This window comes from Tinamus guttatus, unplaced genomic scaffold (genome assembly GCF_059628265.1).
Source record: "Tinamus guttatus ecotype Peru unplaced genomic scaffold, ASM5962826v1 Tinamus_guttatus_pri_ptg000033l, whole genome shotgun sequence".
NCBI lineage: Eukaryota > Metazoa > Chordata > Aves > Tinamiformes > Tinamidae > Tinamus > Tinamus guttatus.
Genome location: NW_028288567.1, coordinates 2,662,209 through 2,686,946, shown reverse-complemented (window position 1 = coordinate 2,686,946; position 24,738 = coordinate 2,662,209). Strand labels below are relative to the sequence as shown.

At 39.4% G+C, this 24,738-nt stretch overlaps 1 protein-coding gene across 3 annotated transcripts in view; it reads right to left on the bottom strand.

The window, feature by feature from the left end:
- Positions 1–8,950: 8,950 nt before the first annotated feature.
- The window catches only part of KCNK2 (potassium two pore domain channel subfamily K member 2), a 92,619-nt gene continuing 76,831 nt past the window's right edge, over positions 8,951–24,738 (bottom strand). For all 3 annotated transcript variants that reach the window (XM_088532089.1, XM_088532081.1, XM_088532097.1), the window contains exons 6-7: positions 23,177–23,316; positions 8,951–10,304 (exon numbers count right to left, since the gene is read on the bottom strand). In XM_088532089.1, the coding sequence (XP_088388215.1) occupies positions 9,987–10,304; positions 23,177–23,316 (458 nt within the window). In that variant the 3' untranslated portion in view covers positions 8,951–9,986. The remainder of the gene's footprint in view (positions 10,305–23,176; positions 23,317–24,738) is intronic.

Sequence of the window (24,738 nt, the reverse complement as noted above, 5' to 3'; positions counted from 1 at the left end):
AGAAAACATGTGGAGAAATCACAGCCCTACGCAGCTCTAGTTTAGCTAGCCCACCCCATTGACTGAGGATCAGCTGTAAGGCAGCTATAGCACTTAGTTTTTTTCCTTCTTTTTGCAACTCAGCTCCACTGACAGAGAGCAGATGTCACTGTTGGACTCTGGATCTCCAGCTGTGGTCCCCAGCAGACCTGGAAGTGTCTGGGCTGTGCTTTGCTTTTTTTCTCTCTCTCTCACAGACACACACAATTTTGAGGAAATACCTACTATGTCATGTGAGAAAAACTTGAGTCCTTCTTGAGTATGTGAGAAGAAACACATACCTTATACAAAGAGGTGTCCATTTTAATTTTGTATCAGTGCTGGTGCACTCAATTCCCATGACTGTACTAGTTAACTGCTAAGCATGTAGCTTCTGTCAACAGACACACACTCAGTGTGGGTGACTGTTGATTTTGTAAATTTAAGTGCTAAGATGAATGAACATTCAGTCATATTAACATCATTACAGTTAATTGCACTTTCATTAAGCTCCCGCTCGATGCATAAATTGTTCTTATGTAAAGACTAAGACTTGTGGTTGATTTAGAGCAAACAATTTCCTGTAGCGTCCGGATTCTCCCACTTTTTCTGAAGATAACTTTACCCTGTGGGTTACGGCAGCAGAAGTGATCATTGTCATGATTATTTTATATGAGGTTCCACTGCACAAGTGAATGAGAAGAAACTACAAGGAAACATTTTCTCTGACCCTACTCAGGAGCAAGACAAAAGCATAATTCCTAGAATGGAGCTTTTTTTAAAAAAAAAAGGTTGAAAATCCAGGTTACGCTTTGCCAAAACTTTACAACCCGAGGGATGTGCATAAGATTAAAATTATCTCTACAAACACCACGTTTCTATTTTCTAGCCCAATCGTTCAGCTCCCAAGAGTGAAAACTGTTCTCTTTTACAACACTAGGATACTGGAGGACAGAGTTACTCAAAGGGAATGAAGATGAGGCTTTGGCCTGATACTCTGCACAGACAGAAAGTCATCCCTTCAACAGTCCTCTCAGGAGAAGCAGAGATATTTACACTGCCTGTAGTGACAGTTTATTTGACTTAAACAGGACTCTGCCTCCTGGGCTTTTGCTTCTTGATAGCAGTACTCAAAGCAAAGCTTTGCTTTTATATTTTCTCTTGCATTTTTTCTTTTCATGTACCTGCCACTGGACTTAGATTTTTCATGAGAAGCTCCTCCGAAGCAGTCTAGCAATCTGGCTGCCTCATTTATCAAAGCAGCTTCATGCCTGGTGTTTTACTGCAGTTTGTCAGCACAGCTTTTAGTAAATTAATAATTCCTGTCATCTCCCATGAAAAGGAGCACGGGGGTGACCATTGTTGCAGCTTGACATGTAGAGCCAAACTCTACTCCCACTTAAACTCTTGCCAACGGCCTGGATTCCAAGGCTTGCCTATTTTTACAGAACTGTGGCATTTAATGAGCACTGTTTTGTAACCTAACAGTAGAGAAATTTGTGAGCCAGCAATTCTGTTCTGGGGAGAAGGCCAGATCCCAGGTACTCCTTTTGTTTTTACAGGACTATCATTACAGTCACTTGACATGTTTAGAGAATTCTGAAATGGATATGACAAAATTAACATATTTGCTTTGGTTCCCATACTTTTCGTGTTGGTGGTCCTACTTACTCATTGCATGGTTAAAAATCATTCTCACTAAACTCCATTGGTTAATGAAGTATCATTCTATTTCCACAAATTCAGAGGAATTTTTTAACACTTCACTTGAAAAAGACTCCTCTGCACACCTTTTTGCAGTCTTCAGGATTATCCTGCACTTTACCATTTCCCAAGGTGATAAAGTGACCTTTGGTGGCTAAGGTAGCCACATAGTATGCACAATTTGCAGTGACCTACATGATTCTGTTATTTGAGAAGACTCAGATGTTTTCTTTGCTGGTATCAGGAGGAAGAAATTAGGGATTTTGATATCCATCCAAGGGAAAAGACATAACTGCTTGATCCGTCACTGACACAGTGAATGCATATCACTGTAGCAGCTACCAGTCAGGAGCACAAGGCAGAGGAGAAAGCGGAGAATAAAGAGGTGCTCCTTGTCTCCCAAGGCTACAATATAAGCAGAGGACAAGAGAAAGCAAGGAGGAGGCAGACACAACACTTTCACAATGTCTCCTAAACACGGAGGGAAGTACGTGCTATAAACATGGCTCAAATGGCAGTAGGGTTTTTTGTTTCTTTTTTATTTTAAGCAATTGCGGAATGCTTTCCATGTAAAGGGTTCAAAATACGTTTTCTTTTTAAAGACACATCCCAATATCCTTAACGATATGAATCATTCTTTCTGTGGCTCTCTCAATCAGCCACAAACTCGAATACAGCACATAAACCTAACTTACAGTCATGCTACACAACACACAAAAAAAACATGACGGGAGAAAAAAAGAAATGGTATTACCACCATGGGCAAAATTGCTCAAGAACAGTGGGGAAATAAGGAATGCTGTTGAACTACTGGACTGAATCTGTGGCTAATGATTTTCAGTTCTGGATTTTACTATCATCTGCAGGATGGTGGTAGAACATGAAGTTGGGTTTAAAGGCCTGACTTCCAGGGCTCTGGGCTTTCATTTGGTCAATTGCTTCAGATATAATTCAAACACAGACTGACCATCAAGAGCTTCTTAAATACTTTCAGTGAGAATTGTCTTTGATACATTGAATTCATTCTTTTATTTCCCTTGGATAGACTAAGATTTAGGGGAGGCTCACAGACAGCTACAAACTCAGGCTGTATAACTGCAGGGAGGAAACGCCACTTCTCCTGTCAAACTACTTGGCTTAAACTGCACAGGTGCAGAAAAAACCATGTGATTTAATCATTCCAACTCCTTGCCCCTAGACCCCTTCAGGTTACTGTTCCTTGACTGTCTGTTCTTCCAGCTCGCTTCAAAGTTTTTCTTACTGCAGAATTGCCAAAGTAACAGGTAGGCAGCAAGAATATGATAGGAAAACAGCTTTATTTTGGTTGAATGTAATTCTGACAGCTGTCTTGAGTGCTGCGAGGAGTGACAGCTCATGGGGGTCTGCAAGTGCTGTCGCATTGTTCTCCCCATACACCATGTCATGCCACAACCTCCACAGCAAGGTATATTTTCAAAATCTCTGATACTTAGTCCATCTTCACCTTCCTCATGTATTTTTTTCACAAATAACACTTTCCACCTGCATTGAGATTATGTTATTCATTTCTAATGGGACCAAAACCATTCAACCCAGAGGCATACAGTACATGAATTTGCTTAAATGATTTATATTTATTAGGCAAGATATCGCTAAAAACATAAAGATGCATCAAGTAATTTAACTAAAGCCTACAGACTGAAACAGCAACCAAAAACAGAGAGAGAGAAAAAGAGAAAGGCATCCTGACTTGTCTTTGTAGCTAGTTTTACCTTTCTGTGTATAACTTTTCAACGCTGAATAACTGGGGTTGTATTTGTAGTTAAAAAATGATATGCTCTGTACTTAAGGGTTCTACATATTTTACATTGCAATACTTCAAAGTGGTAGGCTAAGAATCTACTTCAAAAGCGAAGATGATTATGAAGCAGCTTTACTGAGGTTAGCAGATTTAACCTGATACGAGAACACAGCCCTTGCACTCCCAACAATGAAAACTCATTTCTGGTCTAAAACTGGCTTTAAAACCAGGAAGTGTTCTCTTATATTTCTCAGGCCACGCCGGTAGAAACACATAAGCCTTTTAGTGCTAAAGCTGAACTCCAGTCTAGCTCAGTAAAAGAGAGACCAAGCTCACGAGTGCAAAGGGCTGCGGTGATAGGACAACACTGCAGCCTCCACCCAGAGCTTGATAGAGCAGCTGGGAATATATTTTTCAAGACTCATTGTCTACATAAACCACTGTTCCAAGGCCTTCACATCAAAAAAGCCCATTTCATCCCACATTATCCTGCTGAATGCCTATCCCCAAAGGTGGATCCAAGGCTACAAAGCCCAAAACTAGCTTGTCTTACTCCATCTATGCAGTACAAGCAATGGAGAATAAGTTTGTCCCTTTTCAAGCTGCACCATCTGTGTTAGCACCCAGAAAGGTATCATACATTTATAACTAATGCACATTCAGAGCCTGCAAAAGAGCAAGAGTGCTCTGATAAAATTAAATTTCTCCTCTGAACGGTCTCTTAGGACACCAAGAAATGAAAGGGTCTTTGTGTCTGTTACACCTCCACTTCAAAAGATGTACAATAGCACCTGACATATTACTCCCACTTCCACTTTCCACAGCGGAGCCCAATTTTTTAACCTTCTTTTTGCTACAAACCACTAAAATATTATCTATTAAAAAGCCACTAAGTCTTTACGACTCTTAATTTTACATTCCCAGAGGGCCCAGACTGTAACTATTGGACTGATACTCTGGACAATTGTGCAATACAGGGCCTTTAAACCTGTAAAATTTCCTCTGTTTTGCTACAGAACAATGAGACATAACGTATTCTACTTGCTTATAGATAATACAGAAGAATATGGAAAGCATGGCTGTGTGGGTGAAAGCACAACCTCTCTTGATCATGTTTGCAGTCAGATCTAGTGGATTTGAACCAGGAATTGCTCCTGCAGTGACAGACTCTACCTTGCATGGGCACCTCCCATATTCACCCTATTCAAAGCATCAATGTCTAGAAACATTAAGTTGTCAGCAAATTCATGCACAGTAGAAAATAAAAGTGAAGCTTTGAACATAGCTATGATCTTGGAAAATAAATGAGGAACTTAACTTCATACACACTTCTTTAGCACTCAGGAGTCTCTCTCCCTCTGATCCTCCCACAATTTGGGGGTAAAAGGCTATAGTCAAAAAAAAGAGGAGCAGACTTGGGACTGGTATAAGTCAACACCAACACTATCAGTGGCTGATATCTGAAGATCTGGTTATCATCTGCATTATGTACGCAGTGATTACTTTTTTTTCCCTTTTTCCAACTGCTTTTTAATCCCACTGGATTTAATAATTTATTCAGACGTGAAGATTCCTATGAGCTTTTCTTTAAATACATACAAATAGATTTATATCCCTAGTCATCTAGTAAAATTATTCTCTCTCTCCCCTGAGCCAAAGTAGACTAAAATAAACTGTGAAAGATGCATATATCTTTCCAGAATAAAAACTTCTCATGTTTCTCTAATTAGAAGGATCAAATTAACAGTATTTTTTAAGAGTTATCACAAAACAGTATTTAAGGTGACATTCCAAGCTGCTGCTCATCTTCTGGAAAATATTGCTATTTATTGCTAACGACAGATAGCATATTCCCACAAGGCTCTCTATTTAGTTCATGCTTTTCTCTGGATGAGTAAGATCTGACTGCATGTATTTATTGTCTAGGATTAGCTGGAATTAACAATTGGGTTAATAAAGGAAATCCTTCTTAGGAGTTTCTCACTGAGGACATTCATTTGCCAAAATCAAACTAAAGATGTCTGTATAAACACTCATGTGTTTATACACATACTCACGTGTTCATATGTCACTCAGTGTGACACTCGCTGAAATACCAGTTCACCTAAAGTGGCTAATGAAAACTGCCAATAATGACTCACACCAGCACAGACAAAACATCATGTATTACACCTGCTTCATTCACAAAGAATTCCAGGATCCGTCCAGGAGAGTCTAGCCATGATGTATTACTTACAAAACATAGAAAAGTGAGTTGCTTTCTCTGCAGCTGTCAACAAGAACTAAAAAACTATCTAAACATTCAGAAACAGCTTAAGCAGTCAAAAGAAAAAACATTTATTATATAAAGCAATACCCGTCATCACTGGTGGAGAGAGACTGTTACAATTCATAAAAAATTGTGAAGCTCATTGATTTTTTAAAAATACTCATTTTAGATTGAGCTATAATACCAAATCACTAATCTAACATGAAATGATCTTTAATTCACCAGAGTAGATGTTTTGCTCAATTCAAGATTACATAGTAATATAATGTGCATGTTTCTGTGACAAAATAACTACTTCAAATCCAACAAATTAATTCAAAGTTTATTTAAATTGTATATATTTAATATATAAAATCCTTATCTTCCAAAGAGTATTGCAAAGTAGAAGAGGTAACACATAAGCATGTGACAGTGGTTTATTAGCAGTCTTACTGCCACTGCTGTGTTCTGACAGTTTCTCTGTACAGTTTCCTTGACACAGTGCTCATGTTCACTAAAAATAAAATTACCTATCTATGTAGACCTGAGATGAGTATGTAGGGTTGACTGCAAGGAGCGCTGCTTTCCATTTCTTGCTCTCCCAGGCACACTGTGCTGCTTCTTAGAGATCACTAGTGTAGACATAATGCCAGAGAAGGAAAAAGGCCAGCAAGAAACACACAGGCCAGATCGTCTCCGTTCTGCTGTCCTGGTCCTACAACTGGTTTGGTGACCTAAAGTCCCATCTCAGTTCAAGGGTGATTCCTTGAGAGGCTGATCACTTTGTGGGTTTCTATGTTACTTTGCAACATTTCTGCTGTTTTACCAAGAAACAATTCAGGAAGGGATTGAAAGAAGGAAGGAAGATACAGTAGGGACGTTTGTCGGTGCCTCTTTTTGATAGAATTTGATTGTGTTGGCTGGCAGTACAAGTGAAAATAACCCTTTACCAAGCTGGAACATATTTTTCAAAAACTTAATTAAGCAGCAAGTATGTTAGTGGTGTGGAAACATCTTCACGTATGTGTGAGAGGAAGGAGATTACAAAAGTGATTTTCCGAAGTCCTAATTAATGCTTTTCTAGCTCTGTAATTGGAAGGGAAAAGCAAGCTAAGCAAGATTTCCAGGGGCAAAAAAGACATGGGGTTTTAATAAAGGAAAGAAAATGAAATAGCCTTTACAGATTTCATCAAGTTTTATAAATGCACTTAGACTTCCTCAGCATTTGTGATCTATTGCTGTACATGGAGGGGGAGAAAAAGATTTCCCAATAACAGTAATGTTACTAGCCATATTTGGATCATGGTAGCTCTACCTACTTACGCTGTCTGGGCTGTTACACCTTTTCTTCTTCTTCTGGCATTAAACCTAAAAATAAAAGATTTTATTGTTAACGTTTTGTTCCAAACGGCCAAATATTATCTAGTTTGTTTTGTTAAGATATTTTAGATCTATTACAACATGAAAAAATAAAACAGTACCCTTTTATAAATAAACAAATGGGGTTATTTTTTCCCACAGATCACATCCAAGATCAAGGTAAATAAGTATTGGGTGGATTTAGCAAATATCCATATTAAGTATCAAACACATTCTCCTAGGGTCTCAGAACAATGTCTCTGAAGGTTCTAAGATAACTTAAAGTTTTTAAATTGAAAGAAAACACATATTCACTCTTATAAGTTGGTAAGCGGAAGAAAGTTATCTAGTTAGAATGATCCAAACATTCAACCTAAGATACTGCAACTCTGATTTTCAAAGACAAGAGACATTAAACATTACTGATCCCTTTTTGAAAGTCAGATCCAAAAGGGACTGAGAAACCTCGGACTGGAACGACTGAGGAAAACAGTACTCTTCAGCACTTACTTACCACCACTCTGTTGGCAGCTACTGTTCCCTCCACTTTAGGTTTTCAATGACAGATAAGGAGGACACAGGGAAACAGCCACTGCAGGAAGGACTGCTCCGGTTTGCAAGGTTAGTGCCGTGGCAGCTCTTTGCTCCCACACTCCTGCTGCAGGATCCCACGCAGGGAGCAGAGCTGGGGAGAGCAGAGAGAGCTCCCCTAGCCAGGGCAAAGACCGACAGGTTAACAGCAGCTCCGCAGCGACGCTCTGCTCTGCCACTTTTTTGAAACAAAAATAGCAAGCCACACAGTTTAGCATACAGCAATTAAACAGCGTTATTTTTAATATCAAGAAAAAATATATATTTCTGTGCTGGATGAGTCAAACCTTCGTGGCTCAACCGAGCTCAAATTAAAGCAGGCAGCAAACTGCTATACTCTGTAACCAATGAAAGCACAAAACCAGTTTCACAAATTATTTCTTAGTTATACCAAGCAGGAGATTGAGGAAAAAAAAAAAGCTTATTTTAATTAAAAACTTTATTTTTCATTACAATTCACAGTTTATACATGGCGAGAAGAAGCCTTGCCATGTGGACATTCAGAACACTGTGCTGGGGAGACAAGGGTCTTTTTCTTTTATAAGAGCATTTGCTCCGTGCTGTTTTATGGAACTTTCTTCATTTTAAAAGCGTACTCTCTGTAAATGTTAATTGACTGATATTTACACTGAATTGACTGAATTTACATATTAACTTATATTTATTAGAAAACAAGCTAAGCATCCAAAAACATTAACATTCATATCTTGCATGTTATCTAATGGTCAGAGATGCTGTAGATTTGCCACTTGAATCATGCCCAATCAGCAAAGTCTCATTCTTCTTTAATTTACACAGAGCCTAAATTATTCTTTAAGGCCTGTTCTATTCATTTTATGTACAGCCAGGTTACAATAGACTACTATGAGAAAAAAATGTAAAAAAAAAGAAAAAGGCAAAATTATCCATTCCATCCTGTATTTCTTCTGAATCTCACATACACCTACAAGCTAAACAGAGGACGTAAAATTATAGCTGTGTTTTCTTAAAGCCAGTAAGGATAACCCACGGTACAGTTTAGGCCTGCTCATCGTCCGCCTGTCCTGTGTGAACGGCCTGAGCGTCGTGTCCGGATTGTGCTATTTACCAGCTCCCTCCTGCTCGGCTGCGCTCGCGTTCGGACACCTCTGTGCCTGAGGTGCACAAAGTCACAGCGACACCGGCCGCGACCGCGTCCCCACGCCGGGCGCAGCCCCAGCACGGGAAGGCTCTCCCGCAGGATGAACGGGCGTCTGCTGCGACTCCACGGAAAAAAAGGAGTTAGGAATCCTTGTCATAGAGCAAACGCCTGGCAGAAGGTTTACGCTCGTTAAAACTACGGTACGTTACCGCCTTATTTTCTGAGCACGGATATCAGAATGCACCAGTTAAAACCCTCTTCTGCATATACTCATAACAGTAGTTTTTATTTGCTCTTGTCATCTACCAAATAACTTACTGATGTATAAGCTGTGGATTTTTCTTTTTTTGGTACATCTGACGCAGAGGGAAAAAACTGCTGAACACCGCTTGAAAAATATAACCCAAAGTGGGTCTGCAAATTCTGCAAGTCAGTGCGAACAAGTATCAGCTGGACCTGAGTAAAACAAATGCTTCTAGGGGACGTTTTCACAACAACTTTTGAAACTGCAGTGCCTTTAAATTTGGAGCTAAGGACATTGATTTGATGATTGTTGAGTTTTGGCATTCATTCATGCTGGTTGGTATCTTCGCTACAGACACCTTTAAAACACCATCGTTTCAAGAAGAATGAAAGCTCAAATGAAATACATTACTCATGCAAGAAAACAAACAAACAGAAACCATACAGGAATTGTAGAGGTTCTGGTTTTTCAAAAGATAAGGCACTGACAAAAATTTCTTAGGTAAAAGGCTGCATAAGAATTTCTTGCCATTTACAAATGTGTTGTAGTCCATTAATGGTCCATTCCTAGGCTCAGTAAGGTAGACCCTGAAATTTTAAGGACTGATCCCTCAAAGCTACATTGTTACCATAACGAGTGTGATTCATTCTTGAGGCCATATGGCACATTAGGAGAAATGAAAAACAGTCTGGGCAGATAAAGGCAGAAGACGTTGCTTGTTCCAGCATCTTTCAATAACAGAAGCGCCATTCATCTTGAGTCTTTGAAGAGATGTGGTGGTAACTCTGGACTGCAGTTTCTGTGGAACTCATGCACACATATAAAATGCTATTAGCATCGATCATTGACAGGGTGGAGAAAAAAAAGGTATATGGCTAGTCTAAGCCAAGAGCTTCTCAAGGACTGGGATCCCAAGTCATAACTACTTAATATTTTCAATAACAGCTATCTCTTCTGCTGCACAGTGAGGCGTCAAACCATTCATATAAATGCTGTCCGTCTTTGTCAGAGCTGGCAACATGTCCTTCTCGCTGGTCAGGTGGTTGACCGACAGGGTTCGCTTGCAAGGAGTCAGGTCTTGGTTGTGGTTGACGGCCAGTTCTGCGGAGAGCTTTCTTTTGATGGAGGTAGCCCGCTGGAACTTGTCGTAGATCTCCACGCTCAGGCGCCGCCGCGTCTCTTTGAACTCGGCGGTGACGTTGGCCGTCCATTCCGCAGCGTGGGCTCTGAATTCTCCCACCTGCAGCAAAGACAAGAAAGAAAGGAGCACAACGTGCCTGAGGCTTTTGAAGACCGGAGTGCCCAGTGAGCTAGCAGCGTGGCTTTGGGCTGGCAAGGAGCTGCTGCTGCTGGCACAGATCTCTCATGCCCCAGAGTCACTGTTTTAGCAATAAGCACCAAGCTGGTGTCCAAGAGGAAGAAATGCCACACAAGTAAGAGCTTACATTGATTCTAAAATCAAAAGAAAGATCTTTTCTGCTAAAAGGGTTTTTTGGGTTGTTTTTTTTTTTTTCCTTTTCTTTCTTCCCCAACCCTTTTTTTTTTTTTTTTTTTTTTTTGAATTAGATGCAGTCACCAACGCAGGGAAGTTCCAGTAAAGAGCGGAGCCCTGACAGCTGCAAGGTCAGGGGATGGTCAGAGGATGCTGAAATCCCAGCAATCCAGACTGTGTTATGTATTGTTACTAGGGTGCAGAGTTATTTATGAGCACTTTCCCTGTCTGTGGAAAGATCCCTAGGAGACTTGGCAGCAAACTTCTAAATTTAGACAGAAAAGCCTTTTTAAAGGAGAATGTCAGCTGCTTGTATTTTCTCTTCCTTGTGCTTTTTCCAAACCCAGCACTAACAGGTTCGGTCGTGCCAGCAACGTGCCCGCTTGTTGCCCTGACTCCACTGAAGTGGCAGATCAAAAGGCACCACGAACACGGCCGCACTGGGGGCTCCTAGGGCTGCTACCAGTCAGTTATACCCGAAGGACCCGCAGCCTGCAAGGCAGAGCACCATTTCCATACAGCTGCAGCGCCTTCGCGCCTCTTCCATGCACATCTCCCGTCGGGCTGCAAGGTGCCGGCTTGCGCCATCCCTGCTAATTCGCAGGGGTTTGTAAATCCCCACTGTCCAGCTAGTTCCTATTCTCTAACTCGACAACTTTGCCAACAACCTGGAGGCAGATACAGCTTCATTTAGAGTAAAACTACCATAATTTTTACCCTTTAGGCTTTCTTTCCACTCTGTTTCAGTATCAGTAAAGCTGAAACATCCTATGAGGTCACCCTGCATCTGAGGAAGGCAGCTGCCGGCACAGAATTCCAAATTACCACTATTTTTGAGAGATAACCCATGTAACAGAGGTGAACTACAGACTTACATATTGTATGTTATATATTTGCTCTTCGGTTTTGAGCAGACATAGCACTGTTAGTATCATAAACTAAATAAGATATATAAGATATATCAAAGGAGGCACCTCTGGAGGAGGTTATCCCATTTTACGTGCATAGTAAATATTTTCAGTTTTTTTCTGCTTTAAATCTCTGCTTTGTAGGCAGCTTAACAGCTGAAAGCTATAGCAAGGGGAAGACAGACTGCTGATAAATGCAGCTCAAAAGCAAAGCATTTCAGAAGAATTAACCCAATTAAATAAATTAGTCTAATTGGTACTGCTCAGTCCAGAATTTCAATCACTGGCAAGCAAGCTTGGAATCAGAGAGCACAGAAATCAAATAAAAACTAACACAAAGAAATATGGGGGGCAAAGCACCAGAAACAAGTAGCCACAGGCTTACTCATGCTTTGCAGTGCAGTGCAAAACAGGAACATAACGAAGGTGAAAAATGATCAGCTTGCCGGCAAGTGTCAGGGTTTCAGGAAAACTTTCCCCCTCCCACAAAGAAATCAAAAACCTCTGTTTATCCAGGGGTCATTTTATTACATTTGTCTCAGCTTCACTAAATTACACAGATGACTAATGTGGACCCATTATGTATATTTTTGAAAACAAGTATTATTTTCTGTAATACACAGAGGATTAGCCTTGCTGAACGATTATTAGTATTTAAATTGTGCAATTAGGATCAGACATGCTGCTCTTCACATCTGAAAATAATAAAATCTGTACTGCTGAAACATTTCAGCTGGTACAATGTTTTTATTTCTAGTAAACAAGTAATAAAGATATGATAGGCAGTATCAAGGCATGCCCTGGGGCAGCTCTGCCCTTCTCCAAAGCTTTCCCAAAGGCAGGAGGCTCAAGTTCTGGGTCATGCTGTCCACTGTCTGTGGAGGCAAAGCGAGAGTGAAATAGTTCCTATTTTACCCCATGCAGTCGTACCCCTCATCAGCTGTGTAAGCCTTCAGCAGTTCAGTTATTTTGCCCAGCAATGGCATTGCATACAGTCACATTCAAGGAATGTTATCAAGTTTGTAGTTTTCAATCTGTGCCTTGGCAGTCACAGCGCAGGCTACTGAAAATCACAACCATCTTAAACCACCTCCCCATATTGTTTTTAATTTGCCGTTTACTGGAATTTTCAAATCCCATTTCTCTTGTGTTTTCTCAGCTAAGAAAAAAACACCTGGCCATGCTTTTGACAAAAGGAAGTATATTTGACCCCAATGACATGCTCAGTATTGTTTGGACAAACCACCTTACTACACATTGATGGTGGTGCTGCCTTGCATGGGGCAAGCTCCTATATTTTACCTCTTCTGTAAGTTATTTGGGAGAATTTTTACATTGTAGTTGTTAGGATGTCCGATTGCTTCATTTTCACTACATTTCATTTGCGAAGCAAGATGCAGCTAGCTGAATATCATTAAAGCCATTTGTGCCTTTTGGAGACAGGTTCTTGTTCCAGCTAAGGTGAGATGGAACATGAATATGGTGGTCTTAACCCTATCTGCCCACATGTCAGAGCTCACAAACAGCTAGGGACAATTTTAGTTTCTTATTAAAAATTAGGGAAAAAATGAAAAATGTAGTGCTATTGCTAGGCAAAATTGAAATACATTAGTAGCTAAATTGGAACAGCATGAAAGCTCTAAGTTCAGTGCTGTGTGAACTCTGCATGCCCCAAATTATTGCTTTCAGCCCCTAGCTTTTGTGTGAACTGAAATGCACTCAAAAATGTTGTCTTTTCAGAATAAAATTCTTTTGATTTCATTGCACTTACAGACTCAAATACAAAAGGTTATAGAAAAAGAAACGTGCAGTTTTTAGCTGCCAAAGTACATAAGCAACCTGCTCTTGTAATTTGATCCCTCCTTTATCCATAGAGACATTTCAGTGTGTGCTCAGGCTCCGTCTGTCCCTAAGGTATGACGTTTTTTCATATGCATTATAGCTTCACTTCATTTGCAGGCTGACAGTCACAAAAAAATCTTATGCAAAGTGACTGAAATGCCAGTTGCCTGCAGTGCTCAAAAAATCTGAAGATAGACACCTACCATCACATTTGTTTGCTTTTCTCAAATTCTCTTGCCTCACTATCTGTAGCCGAGAGTCTACAGATGCTGCCTGATTAGGGCCAACATGACACAAGGATGAGGCCTCTTAGACACAAGAATGATTGACAACGAAATACTTTACCTAAGGCTGACTGACACAAAATATTTCTGAATCAATAGGAAAAACATGCCACGGTGATAGTACAGGAGTCAGCCGTATAATAAATAGCACTAGTCTGGTGATGTTGCTACATTGTGGGGAATATGAACACCACAAGTAACGGGGAAGCCGCATCTTTTACAGCTCCAGGTTAGCTTTCCTCCAGATCCAAGTCTAAGTTAGACTTCGGTGTGGGTTTTGGAAGCTCCAGTGATTTCAGGGGCATATTAGCTCTAATATGTTAACATTATACTTTCAACATTAGCATCTAGTAACTTGGATATTTAGAAAGTAATATCCTAATGCCCTCCTAATGCCCTGTGAGCCTGCACAGGGCAGTTTTCCTAGCTCTAGTCTGGTCAGTGATCAAAGATGTAGGTTACGGATACAGTAGCAAGTTGAGAATTTAAGGGCTAGGAACAATAAAATTATGTAAATCATCTTTTAAAAAATCAATTTAAGGTATGTTACCCTAGTTCTTTGTTTGGATTTTGCTGGCATGTGCCTTGGAAATGTCTGTTTTCACAAGAAGTCATGGTCCTGCAGGTGCCTCCCTGAAGATTTCAATGACAAAGTCTCAAAGAATATGCTAATGGTATAGATAATATCACATCCCTCACACACCTCACCATGAAAGACTAGATGCTTTTCTCTCAAAGAAACGCCACTGGCTTAATTCACTGCCTACTGCACACTTCCTGGCCCCAGCTACCTCTACAGATGAGCAAGCATTTCCCATATGTTTTATGCTACATATGACAGCCCCATGGGGATGTCTTAAATACGGCACAGGACATCTCTAGTGGCATCTCTGAATATCTATATATAGGCCTCTCTGTCTACCTGTAATTGAAATATTTCATTCATTTTAATAGAATATGATGAAAAACAGCTTCTGAGTCATTTTGAAGTGTGTTTAACAAGAAGAATTAAGGTTACTTTTTATTTTACATCAAAAATAATGCATGAGTTTCCCTAATGAGCAAACAGTTCCCAGACTGTGCACATAACCATCAATGCCATTTAAAGAGAGACATGTGGAATTTGACAGGACTAAGAAAAACCATGGACATTGAGCATCTGTTTCCTTCACCCGCTCCTGTCAAAAAGCATCCGAATTAACATCCACCTAAAACTAGTTTGGGAAGAGACTCTCTCCACCTGTATCACTGGTGAGGCCAAAACCTTCTCCATCAATTTTCGGCCTCATCCCATTTTAGCTTTCCCCTGTCTTGCTAAGAACAGCACTTGGATAGAGGCCAATTGCCTAATCCAGAACACAAGCATGTCCAAGGAGAAGCTACTCCCAAGGAGAAGAGAAACAAACATGTGAAGATACTGTCTCGCTGCACCTGTTTCAGTCTCAAGTAGCTTTCCTCTAATTCCTAATGTTTACGTGGAGCTTGGGGACCCTTCTGGACACTCCTTTCACAACAGATATCCAAGTAACTATAGCAAAAACCTTCCCATCATGAAGGAAGACCGCTCAGTCCAAGTATGCTGTGGACAGCACAAGCCACATAGCAACAACATTTATATGAGTGATCAGTACTGAGAATTAAACCACAGCTGCCAGAGCACACTTCTCCATCTGCTTAGCAGCACAGGTTATTGTGAGCACTGGGCCAGGATGTTCTCCTCTTTCGGCTGGCTTCCCACACACGAGAATCTATTTAAAACCTTCTCAACATGCATCGCCCTGCGTGGAACTCGGCTTTTTTCAACGGGGCCTTTAATTTCAGCAAAACTGAAAATATGACACTGATGAACGTAATGCTCTGAGGCAATGAAAAAGGTTTTAAAACTTCATAACAGAGAGCGAAAAAGACAAAAAAAAGAAACAAGCATAAATAAGGGCCTTCTTAAGCAGAATGAGGTGAATACACACTTTAACTTTCCCTTAGCTTGGCCTTTCTTTCTGACACTTCAAAAATATCCCAGTGTTCCAGGACAACCAATCAACTTGCTGCTATTTACAGAGTGAGGAGAGAGATGTAATTGCTTGAAAGATGAGATATGCAACATGAAAGACGTGATATGCTTGGGAGAAGAAGGAACACCAATGACCGCCACGTAAGAAAGAAAACAGACATTGTACGTCAGGGAGAAAAATGAGAATAATGTATATTTTAAATAAATTTGCTTAGTTTCTCTTTGTTAAGAGAAATTTTATGACATTTTCTCTGGCATATAGGGCTCAGTCAATTTACAACAGCCCTAATATTAATATTACCCTCTCCATGATATACCAATCAAAGACAAAACTAGACAGAGCATGCACATGTCACATTATCCAAGCAGCAGAGGAGAGTACATAACTTTTTGTCACAGAAACATTTTCTTTTCAAGAAACTCATCTAGTGCTCTCAGAAATTCCCTACTTAAAAACTGAAATAAAAGAATATAGGTACAGCTGGGCTTGATGGGTTTAACAATGCTATTGCTGGGCAGGTTGACCATCCGTGTGGGCAGGAGGGTTTGTCTATCTGAAGTTTCACTCTCCTGCAGTTACAGAGAAGCACAGGCCACCTCTTCCTGCCCGAGCTAATGCTAGCCACAAACCTATGTTAACCAGTTCAGTTCTATCTTCTCTAGAGATGGCTGGGGCACAGAAGGGGAAAAGAAAGGCTCCACCGACACTCACACTGAAGCTTGGCTATTTCCTGCATATTAAGGTGATTCTGTGTATTGTCCAACTAAGCAAATCTGCACACCCAGCATTTGGCTCTCAGTATATCCGCGTTTATAGCATTATTATTGCAGTTACTATTAGAGAGTATCCAAACCTCGCTGTACTAGAGCCTGTGAATAGATATTTACAGAAGATAGTGCTCTTGTCTTTAAAGTAAAATAAGACTATAGCAGCCGGCAGCACAGGGAGAAAAGGCCAAAGGCACTAATGAGATACTATGATGAGCTTTTCCAGCTGCTTAACCCACTATCTTCTGTTCCTTCAGTCTTTCAGGACTCAGCCCAGCAGATCTTCCACATCAGGTCTTTAAACTATAGAGCTTGATACTGCATGTTCAGATAAAGCAATAAATGATCACTCTTTGGGTTCCCTTGACTGACAAATGTGTCCCTCTACTTTTAAGACAAGTAGCCCAGAAGAAAGAATTTTATTTTGCCAAACAGCCATCTCTTGGAGTAACATTTACACAGAGAGTAGCCATGGTGGTCAGAAGAACTTTGGGAATGATGCCTTCTCACAGTAATTAGGTTATTGAAGTCCTCTCCAGTAAATATTTTTGACTTCGTTGTGGTGAGCAATAATTGTTTGGTTTCACCCTCGTAATTTCCATGAGCACATCAGATGCACTGCATGAAAATCAACCACATTCTCCACCTGGAAGGCACACAGCCCATGAATTTTTATTATTCTGGTATGGAGGAGCATCCACAGTGGCAGCTGTGGGAGTATGTTTTGTGGAGATGTGACAGATGACAGATGAATACGGCAGTTCTGCTCTATCAGGGTTTGATTCAACAAAATAAAAGCAGCTAGCCTACAAAATGTCAAAAAATTGCTTCTACAAAGCCAAACACGCTTAGACACCAAATTTCTCCATTTTATCTCTTTTTTATTTTTCCAGAAATATAAACACTCCTGTAAGGTATCTCCCGGGGATTACTCTTGAAAACTGCACAGACATCTCTCTGCATGAGTATGCCTCAATACTGTGCACAAACTACTGTCCTGATTTGCTCCTTCCCTAATGTTCGAATTTCCTGGTAACTTCAGAAGAAAAAAAAAAAGTGCTTACATTTTCCTGTCAAAATCAGTTGATCTAATTGAGTATTTTAGCTACCTCAGAGAGCTGTTCCAAACCCTCTTACAACCTGGTGTGAATAAATAACATCCAGCTACCTGTATTAACGACAAGAAACTGCTATGCAGCTTTTCATAAAGTTCTGATGGTGGAGCTTCAGGAAAAAAAGCATGTATGTATTGTCAATACTATAAAAACAATAACTTGGCTGCAGCCAGAGATGGCAAATGTTTTAGGAATTACACTATAGAAGTATAATGAAACTCAAGGCACACATAGCATTTGTCTCCATTTCCTCCTATAGGAAAACAGACAATGAGTGTTTTATGAACTCTTTGGTCTGATATGTTAAAAAGACATGTTAAAAAGAACAATTAAGAGAGACTTAATTTTGACAGAGGATTCAGCAGAGAATGGCTATTGTAACCACAAAGACAACTCCGAGTGGAAATTGTTTAATTCTTTGACATTCCCCTGTCAACATCTGCAGACATTTTTGTGTAAAATATTAAGGCCCATTTTATCTGTTCTACATGAGTATTTCAACTCCACTGAACCCTTGTAAAGAAAAGCATTCCAGAACTTCCTCAGTCTCATCTATCCGTTATTGCAAAAGAGTTTCCCCACTGCCAGCACAGCTGCTTGAAGATGCAAGAGTATTCTGCTGAACTGGCTTTGTCTGGGGACCCTTCCACAAGAAAAATATCAAATACACACGCAGTATTTATTCATAATGCATTTTAGTATCTTTTCCTAACAATATTCAAACTCTGAAAATACCTGGGAAAAAAGCAAGGTCTTCAGGAATGTTAATGATGGAAATGTGGGCTGAACAAATTCCAGATTAAGTATCACTCTCTGTCAATAGAATTAAATCACAGACAAATTTGTCTCAATAACTTAAAGAAGCTCTTACATCTTGTTCCAAAAACAATCTGAGTTTACTAATGTTAGCCATGATAATGTCCATTCAGGGAATCTTCATGAGCAATTAACTCTGGAGAAACACAACTGCTGTAACCCAATTCGCTTTGACCAATTTTTGTCCTACTACAAAGTTTTAGCAATTTACTCTGCCTTATTTTTACAGATTCAACAGATCTCATCACCACTATCTAGTTATAAGCAGAACTAAAAGCCTGGGCTGGAGGTTTTTTATCTCCACTGAAGTGTCTGCTCAGCGTGCTGAGGCAACCAGGAGAAATGTCTCAGAGTGGGTCCAAGTGCCAGTGCACCAAGCAGGGACCATCCACCACCTCGTGACAGGCGCAGTGTGCAGGGCTCCTGATAGGGAGGGCATGGAGGGGAAGGATATCTCACGTAATGCCAGACCAGTAGGGACCAGCAGCACCTGGGGACCTGATACTTCCTATACAATAATAAAAGTGTTGCCTATCAGGATTTAATATGTTCAGCTAAGAGATGGGGCATAAATAAGAAAATCACACCAAAATATTGTAGCTGTTACGTGCATGTGTGTGTGTGTGTTCTGAAGCTAAAAAGTTGGGTAGGCATCAGGAGTCCAGATTACACAGATTTATGATGATCCAAAAGAATATCAGCAGATGCGTTTTCCTGGGAATATCTGAACAGCATGTACTTTTATGTTCATTACTGCACTTAATACTAGAGTGTACTTGTAAAACAGTTATCAATACTGAAACTCAGACTTATGGATTGTTGCAAGAACACTTACACTCGTGATCTTTTGAGAAGAGATTGAATTTCATTCAAAAAAAAAATCAACATGGCAAATTCTCCCTTGTTGTTACGCCAACTCTGCATTTCTTAGAGACTCCCAAAAGTTAGGGATGGACTGTATCTTCCATTTTGGTTTTGATAGTGGCTTTATGTATTTTCTGTTTTAGTTTGACTAGAGACCTAGCTTTATGTACTGCAAAAATATTTTATGAACCAAGTAATATCTTCTCTCCTGACAGAAATCGTTAGAAACAACAACTGTTTTCAATGGGGTACTTCCTTCCCACATACACTATTCTGTACATCTTGGGAGGAGTGGAAAAAGGGGAGGTAGGAGGTAGTGTTTTCAAACAGCTATTTTGCCATTTTTTTTATATAGCTCTTTGCACTCTTTCTGAAGTTTAAGCCACAGAGCTAGATAACGGACAGTCCTTTTCCTACAAACTACATTCTGGAAAAGCCCTTCTAATAATATATGTAGCAATAATATCATTTTCCTAGAGCTATTCAACATCCCCCTGCTTGCACTTGTCACCTCTATTGATTACTGCCTTGCAAAGAGACCTCACATGCTTTTTCCACCATCACTTCCTCCCACAAACCCTTCTCCGCTTTGGGGTTTTCTAAAGGAGCTGGCAAACCATCCAGAAAGTCTGACCTACCTTTTAATTTCTGCATATAAGATTGTTGGCTGAACTGGAACATATTCGGAGGCCAAAGAACATAAATACTTAATTCTACAAACATAAATAGAAAATTTATAGCCTGAATGACTAAGACTCTTGATCGGACAGGGATTTTTGTGCAAATGGTGCAATTCAGAAGCAGGTGCAAAATGAGGCAAGAGAGAAAGGAAAAAATACTGCTGAAATTTTACTTTTCAAAGAGATTAAAATCAGAAGAATTTGTAAGTGCTCTGAGTAATCAGTATAGAGAATAATGAGGAGGAGGGAATTTAAGGCAAGCTAGCACGGTTGAAGCCAAACTTCAGAGACAGATTGTCTACTTAAGATGATAGCACACAGCATGTTCCAATCACTGTCTGACACTTCATCTATCTTCCTGTATGAACTGCTTCTAGCAACAGATCTATCCTAAAACTCCCACCTCTGCCTCTACTTGTCTTTCACTTCCCTCTCCATCTGATGCAATCAGAATTCTTGACTGTGTTTCAGGAGACAAAGGGTCACCTGAAGAAGTCAGATTTCCTGGTTATGAGATTTTATTATTAAAATATACTGATATTGAGTATCAGTGATATAAAATTGTCAGTGGTGAAATAGCATTTCATCAAAATAATTCTAGATAATAGATAATGTACTTTGAAACCAAAAACTATGTACAGATTTTTCTCAATTCCACTGACACATGGCAAAATTACCTGTGATACCTCAAAAAATAGGCATTTTGTTAAAAAAATGAAATGCATTCTTCCCTCCAAGTCTTAAGTGCTTTTAAGTACAGTGCAATTGTATCAGTTAAGAGAAAAGTTAACAGGACTACAGATAGAGACAGAATTTGCTGCCAATAAATGTCCACTTTCTGAGGTTTTCTTTCATAATATGCAGCCTAAACATGCAATGACAGACTATGCTTTAGTTCAGATAGGGGTAAAAAGCAAAAAAGAGATATCAAATACTTCTGCTGAAATATAGTTTTAGCTTTTGACATGGAAAGGAAGAGACTTTTCAATAGTTGCATCCTATGTTAGCCATGGCCTCTATTACAGTTAGTTGACTTGGCTGCTGCCAATCAGGAGTCTCCTGTAGCTTCTGCTGCCAGAGAAATTTGATAATTATAGTTCCTCTGAACTCCCTCGCTTTTCCACTCAAATTTTCCTAGGCAGATAGCAAAGACAGCTTCCAGATGAGCTGAGAGCAGTTTTTCTTATATAATGATGCCTGTAAAATGAATATTGTTCAGTCAAATGCAGTTAGTCTTGTAGAAAATGTGATATACGCATATACAACTTTCTTCCTACAATATGTCATTAGGTTATACCACAGATCATTTTTCATGTTTTCCAATTAGTGCACAATTTGTGATACGCCATAATTCAATTTTCTCAACTTGGTCTCAAGTTGAGACAGCACCTATCGGTAAAACTATTGAGAAAACATTTTATTTCTGCTATGGATGTTCAGAAGTATTTGAGCAATGGATTAAAAAATGGGGGTATGTTTCTGAACATCAGGAATATGATTAATTGAATGGTATGTTGGGTCTGTCTTTAATCTGACTTAAAAGCACATGAAACATTTGTATACAGCAAAATGTTGAACATGAACTTGAGCATATCTGAAGTATGAGGTTTTCTGTTCTATAGACAAATGAATGTGATTGTTTAGGCTAAAAAGATGAGAAGAAATGGAGAAAGGGTAGGGTAGGAATTCCTGGTGCTGCTGCTGAGGGAGCGTGGCATGGTGCTACACTGCGTCACCTGGAGAACAGAAGTTGTCTTAATAAAAATACTTAACAGCTAATGGGATCCAAAAGTGTATTCAGTGCACGCTTTTCCTTAAATGACTCTACACTGAAATAGGTTTGGTATAAAAGAAAATGTATTCTAAAATTCAAACATTCAAAACGTATTATCATCACTGTAATAACAAGGATCATGACACACTCCAACCAAGATTAAGCTCTCAGTGGGCTAGGCCCTGTGCTACGAACACTTACACAGTACGAAGCACCTTATCCAGTGATTTTATGGTCTAATAAAAGTGTGAAAAAAGTGACAGTAAGGGCCAGATTCATTATAGGATTTAATTCTAGGACTAGCTCTAGTGCAAAGGAGAACCAAACTATTCCACAAGAACATACAACAAAAGCAAGGGATTCCTGAACATGGGGTTTTTGCATAGTCCCAAGTCACAGTGTCTTTGTCATAGCATCGCCTTCCTTCCAAGGATCCCAAACAAGAAAGCCAGGGAAACTAAATCCAGTTTAGGAAAATGCCCCAAATTGATAACAGTTATCACCTGGATACCAGACTGCACTGGTCAAGTACCACATGTGCCTGCCCAGTTCTCACTTTCTCCTAAAGCAGATGGATCCCTACAGCACTTCCTCAGAATATGAGATGGGAACTTGCAAACAGACAGATTTGCACATGAGCACACCTGCATGATGCCTGCTGCTCCGTTTCTGTGAGGGATATTAGTTAAGCTAGTGGTGTGTGCATGCTTACAAATATGCTACCAAATTTGCGAGGCGGGGGCAAGATGGATTCCCTTACTCTTCAACTAAAACTAAACAAATATTGTCCTCTGAATTGATACACATAAATTAATTGAAGCGATAATAGAAGGAATTAATATGTTACTTAAAAAAAGTTTTTTCTAAAACTTATAGTGACATTTGTGTAGAGCTAATGGCAATCGACGGAAATCTTATTTACCCTCTAGCATTTTCTGAAACAGCAATATTTTGGTTAATAACAAAGTAAAACACCACCTCACCATTAGAATGGTAGATGCACATTTGCAAGCAGAAATATATCTGAACTCAAAGCGGTGCACCTGAATACAAATAATGATGCATGCAGCTGAAGACATAATGGTAAAATACACCCAGCTCATTCCAGTACTTCGTACCACAGGAGATATGTATTTTCTTAACACTATAAAACGATCAATGATTGAATATAATGATTTAATGATTTAGTATTTTTGATTTATCTGCATCCTATATAGGACTGAAACTGAATGTTTTTTTTTTTGCCTCAGAAATTAAGGACTTTACCATACCATCTAGAATAATTCATTTAGAGATTTTTTCCTACAAGAGAGGTACAAGTGTGCACACTCATATTAACAGTGCATTTTACCTAAATGAATATGCAGTCGTGTTTAAAAAAAAAAAATACAACACTATATGACCTGACTACTACACAGTTCTGTTTGAGCCTCATGGTAAACTTCATCCCTATATAGCTTTGACACATGTCCAAAGGACATATAGTTATATGCTCACCTGACTTCTAACCAGATTTTTTTTTAAGAGCAGCATTTCTTCACTTTTAAAGTGTTCTTACCTCTTCCTTTGTCTTTTTTGATATGACTCTTAGCCAGTCTCCAATCATGCTGAGGACAGCTGCAAAGTAAGCAAGCCCAACAAGGATCCAGAACCAAACCACTGGTTTGTAAATATCTAGGTACTCGATATCTGATCCCCCTGAAAAATAATAAAGTGGAAAATAAAGAGAACTTAATAGGCACAGGCACAAAAATGTTTGTAAAGAATTCTTTACCTAAAATAGCCGCTATTTTTCTTATAACTTCTATTTTCTTATCCATATGAGATTCGAGAGCTCTCAGACAACATAAAATAACTTGTATTTCACATCCTACAGTACAGTGAAACATAAGCCTTAAATGAAGCAATTCAACTACACCATGATAAATAAAATCAGGCTCCTACTTTGGGTTCCTAAAAGCATAATAGGAATAGTATATAAGTATAATAGGAAGATTTACCTATCTTCCTATTACTGGAAAGACTACATTAAAAACATTTCAGGAATATTTAAGTAGCTATAGGTATCTAATATTTTGCTTTATGTATCTGCATCCTGTATTGAAACAGCCCAAGAAGAATATTTGTTGTTCCCAAAATACAAAGCATCTTGTTATTCTACTAAGATAAAACTATGGTTATGAAAAATGTTTTTCCTAACTATTCTGGTCATTCCATGGGTTACTTACAAATAGCAAACAAAATGCAAATTTTACTGACAGGATATTTGTTATTCTCATGTTAATATGCCATTTTATCAATAAAAAGCCTTGAGCTGTAATGGTTTGTTTGGTTTCCTTAGAGCTAAATCCATGGTGCAGGAATGCACATGTTGACATCTGCACAGACTCAATTACAGTATAAACCAGGATTCTGTCTGGAATAAAGGACAGATAACCACCAAAAGGCTAAGTCTGTTGCAGCCCAAGATAATAAATAAATAAATAAATAAATAAATAGAGCGAGCGAGCTGTTAATGTTATGGCATCCACCAACCCAGTAAAATGGGATTTAGGGATCATGGTGAGGACAGCTGTCCAAAACTTACTGTCATTCCAAAGATGGTTAATTACTATTATGTCTCAATACCCTCAAGAACTGGTAGTGAACCGTTCATTGCTGTTCATCATATGATGGTGCAAAGTGCTACAAAAACTATCTGCTTTCCTGGTTTATTATTTTTGGTGCATAGAGCCTACATGCTGAAACTGGCACCTACTTCTGTCAATCTGCAGGGAGCACATCCTTCACAGTGCAAACAACTACACAAGAATTCTCTAAATCATTACAGGGGGGTTACTCACCAGGTCAGGTATTGGGGTCATACAGTTTTGTTTACTGTCTGGCCAGGAGATGGCCCCACATAGCCATGCCCAAAGGACTTCAGCTTTTCTAAAGTCAGAAAGGGGCAGTCAAGACCCCTACAGGAAAAGGATTAACTGCCAAAATCTTTATTAACTATTGGGCTTATGAAGTTCCAGGAGTTCTCAATGAAGGCTGAATGCAATGCAACAGCAGGGAGGAAAAGGGCTGCCTAAGGATGTGTGCCCTGAAATCACTGCTGTCCCCTGTGACTGCAGG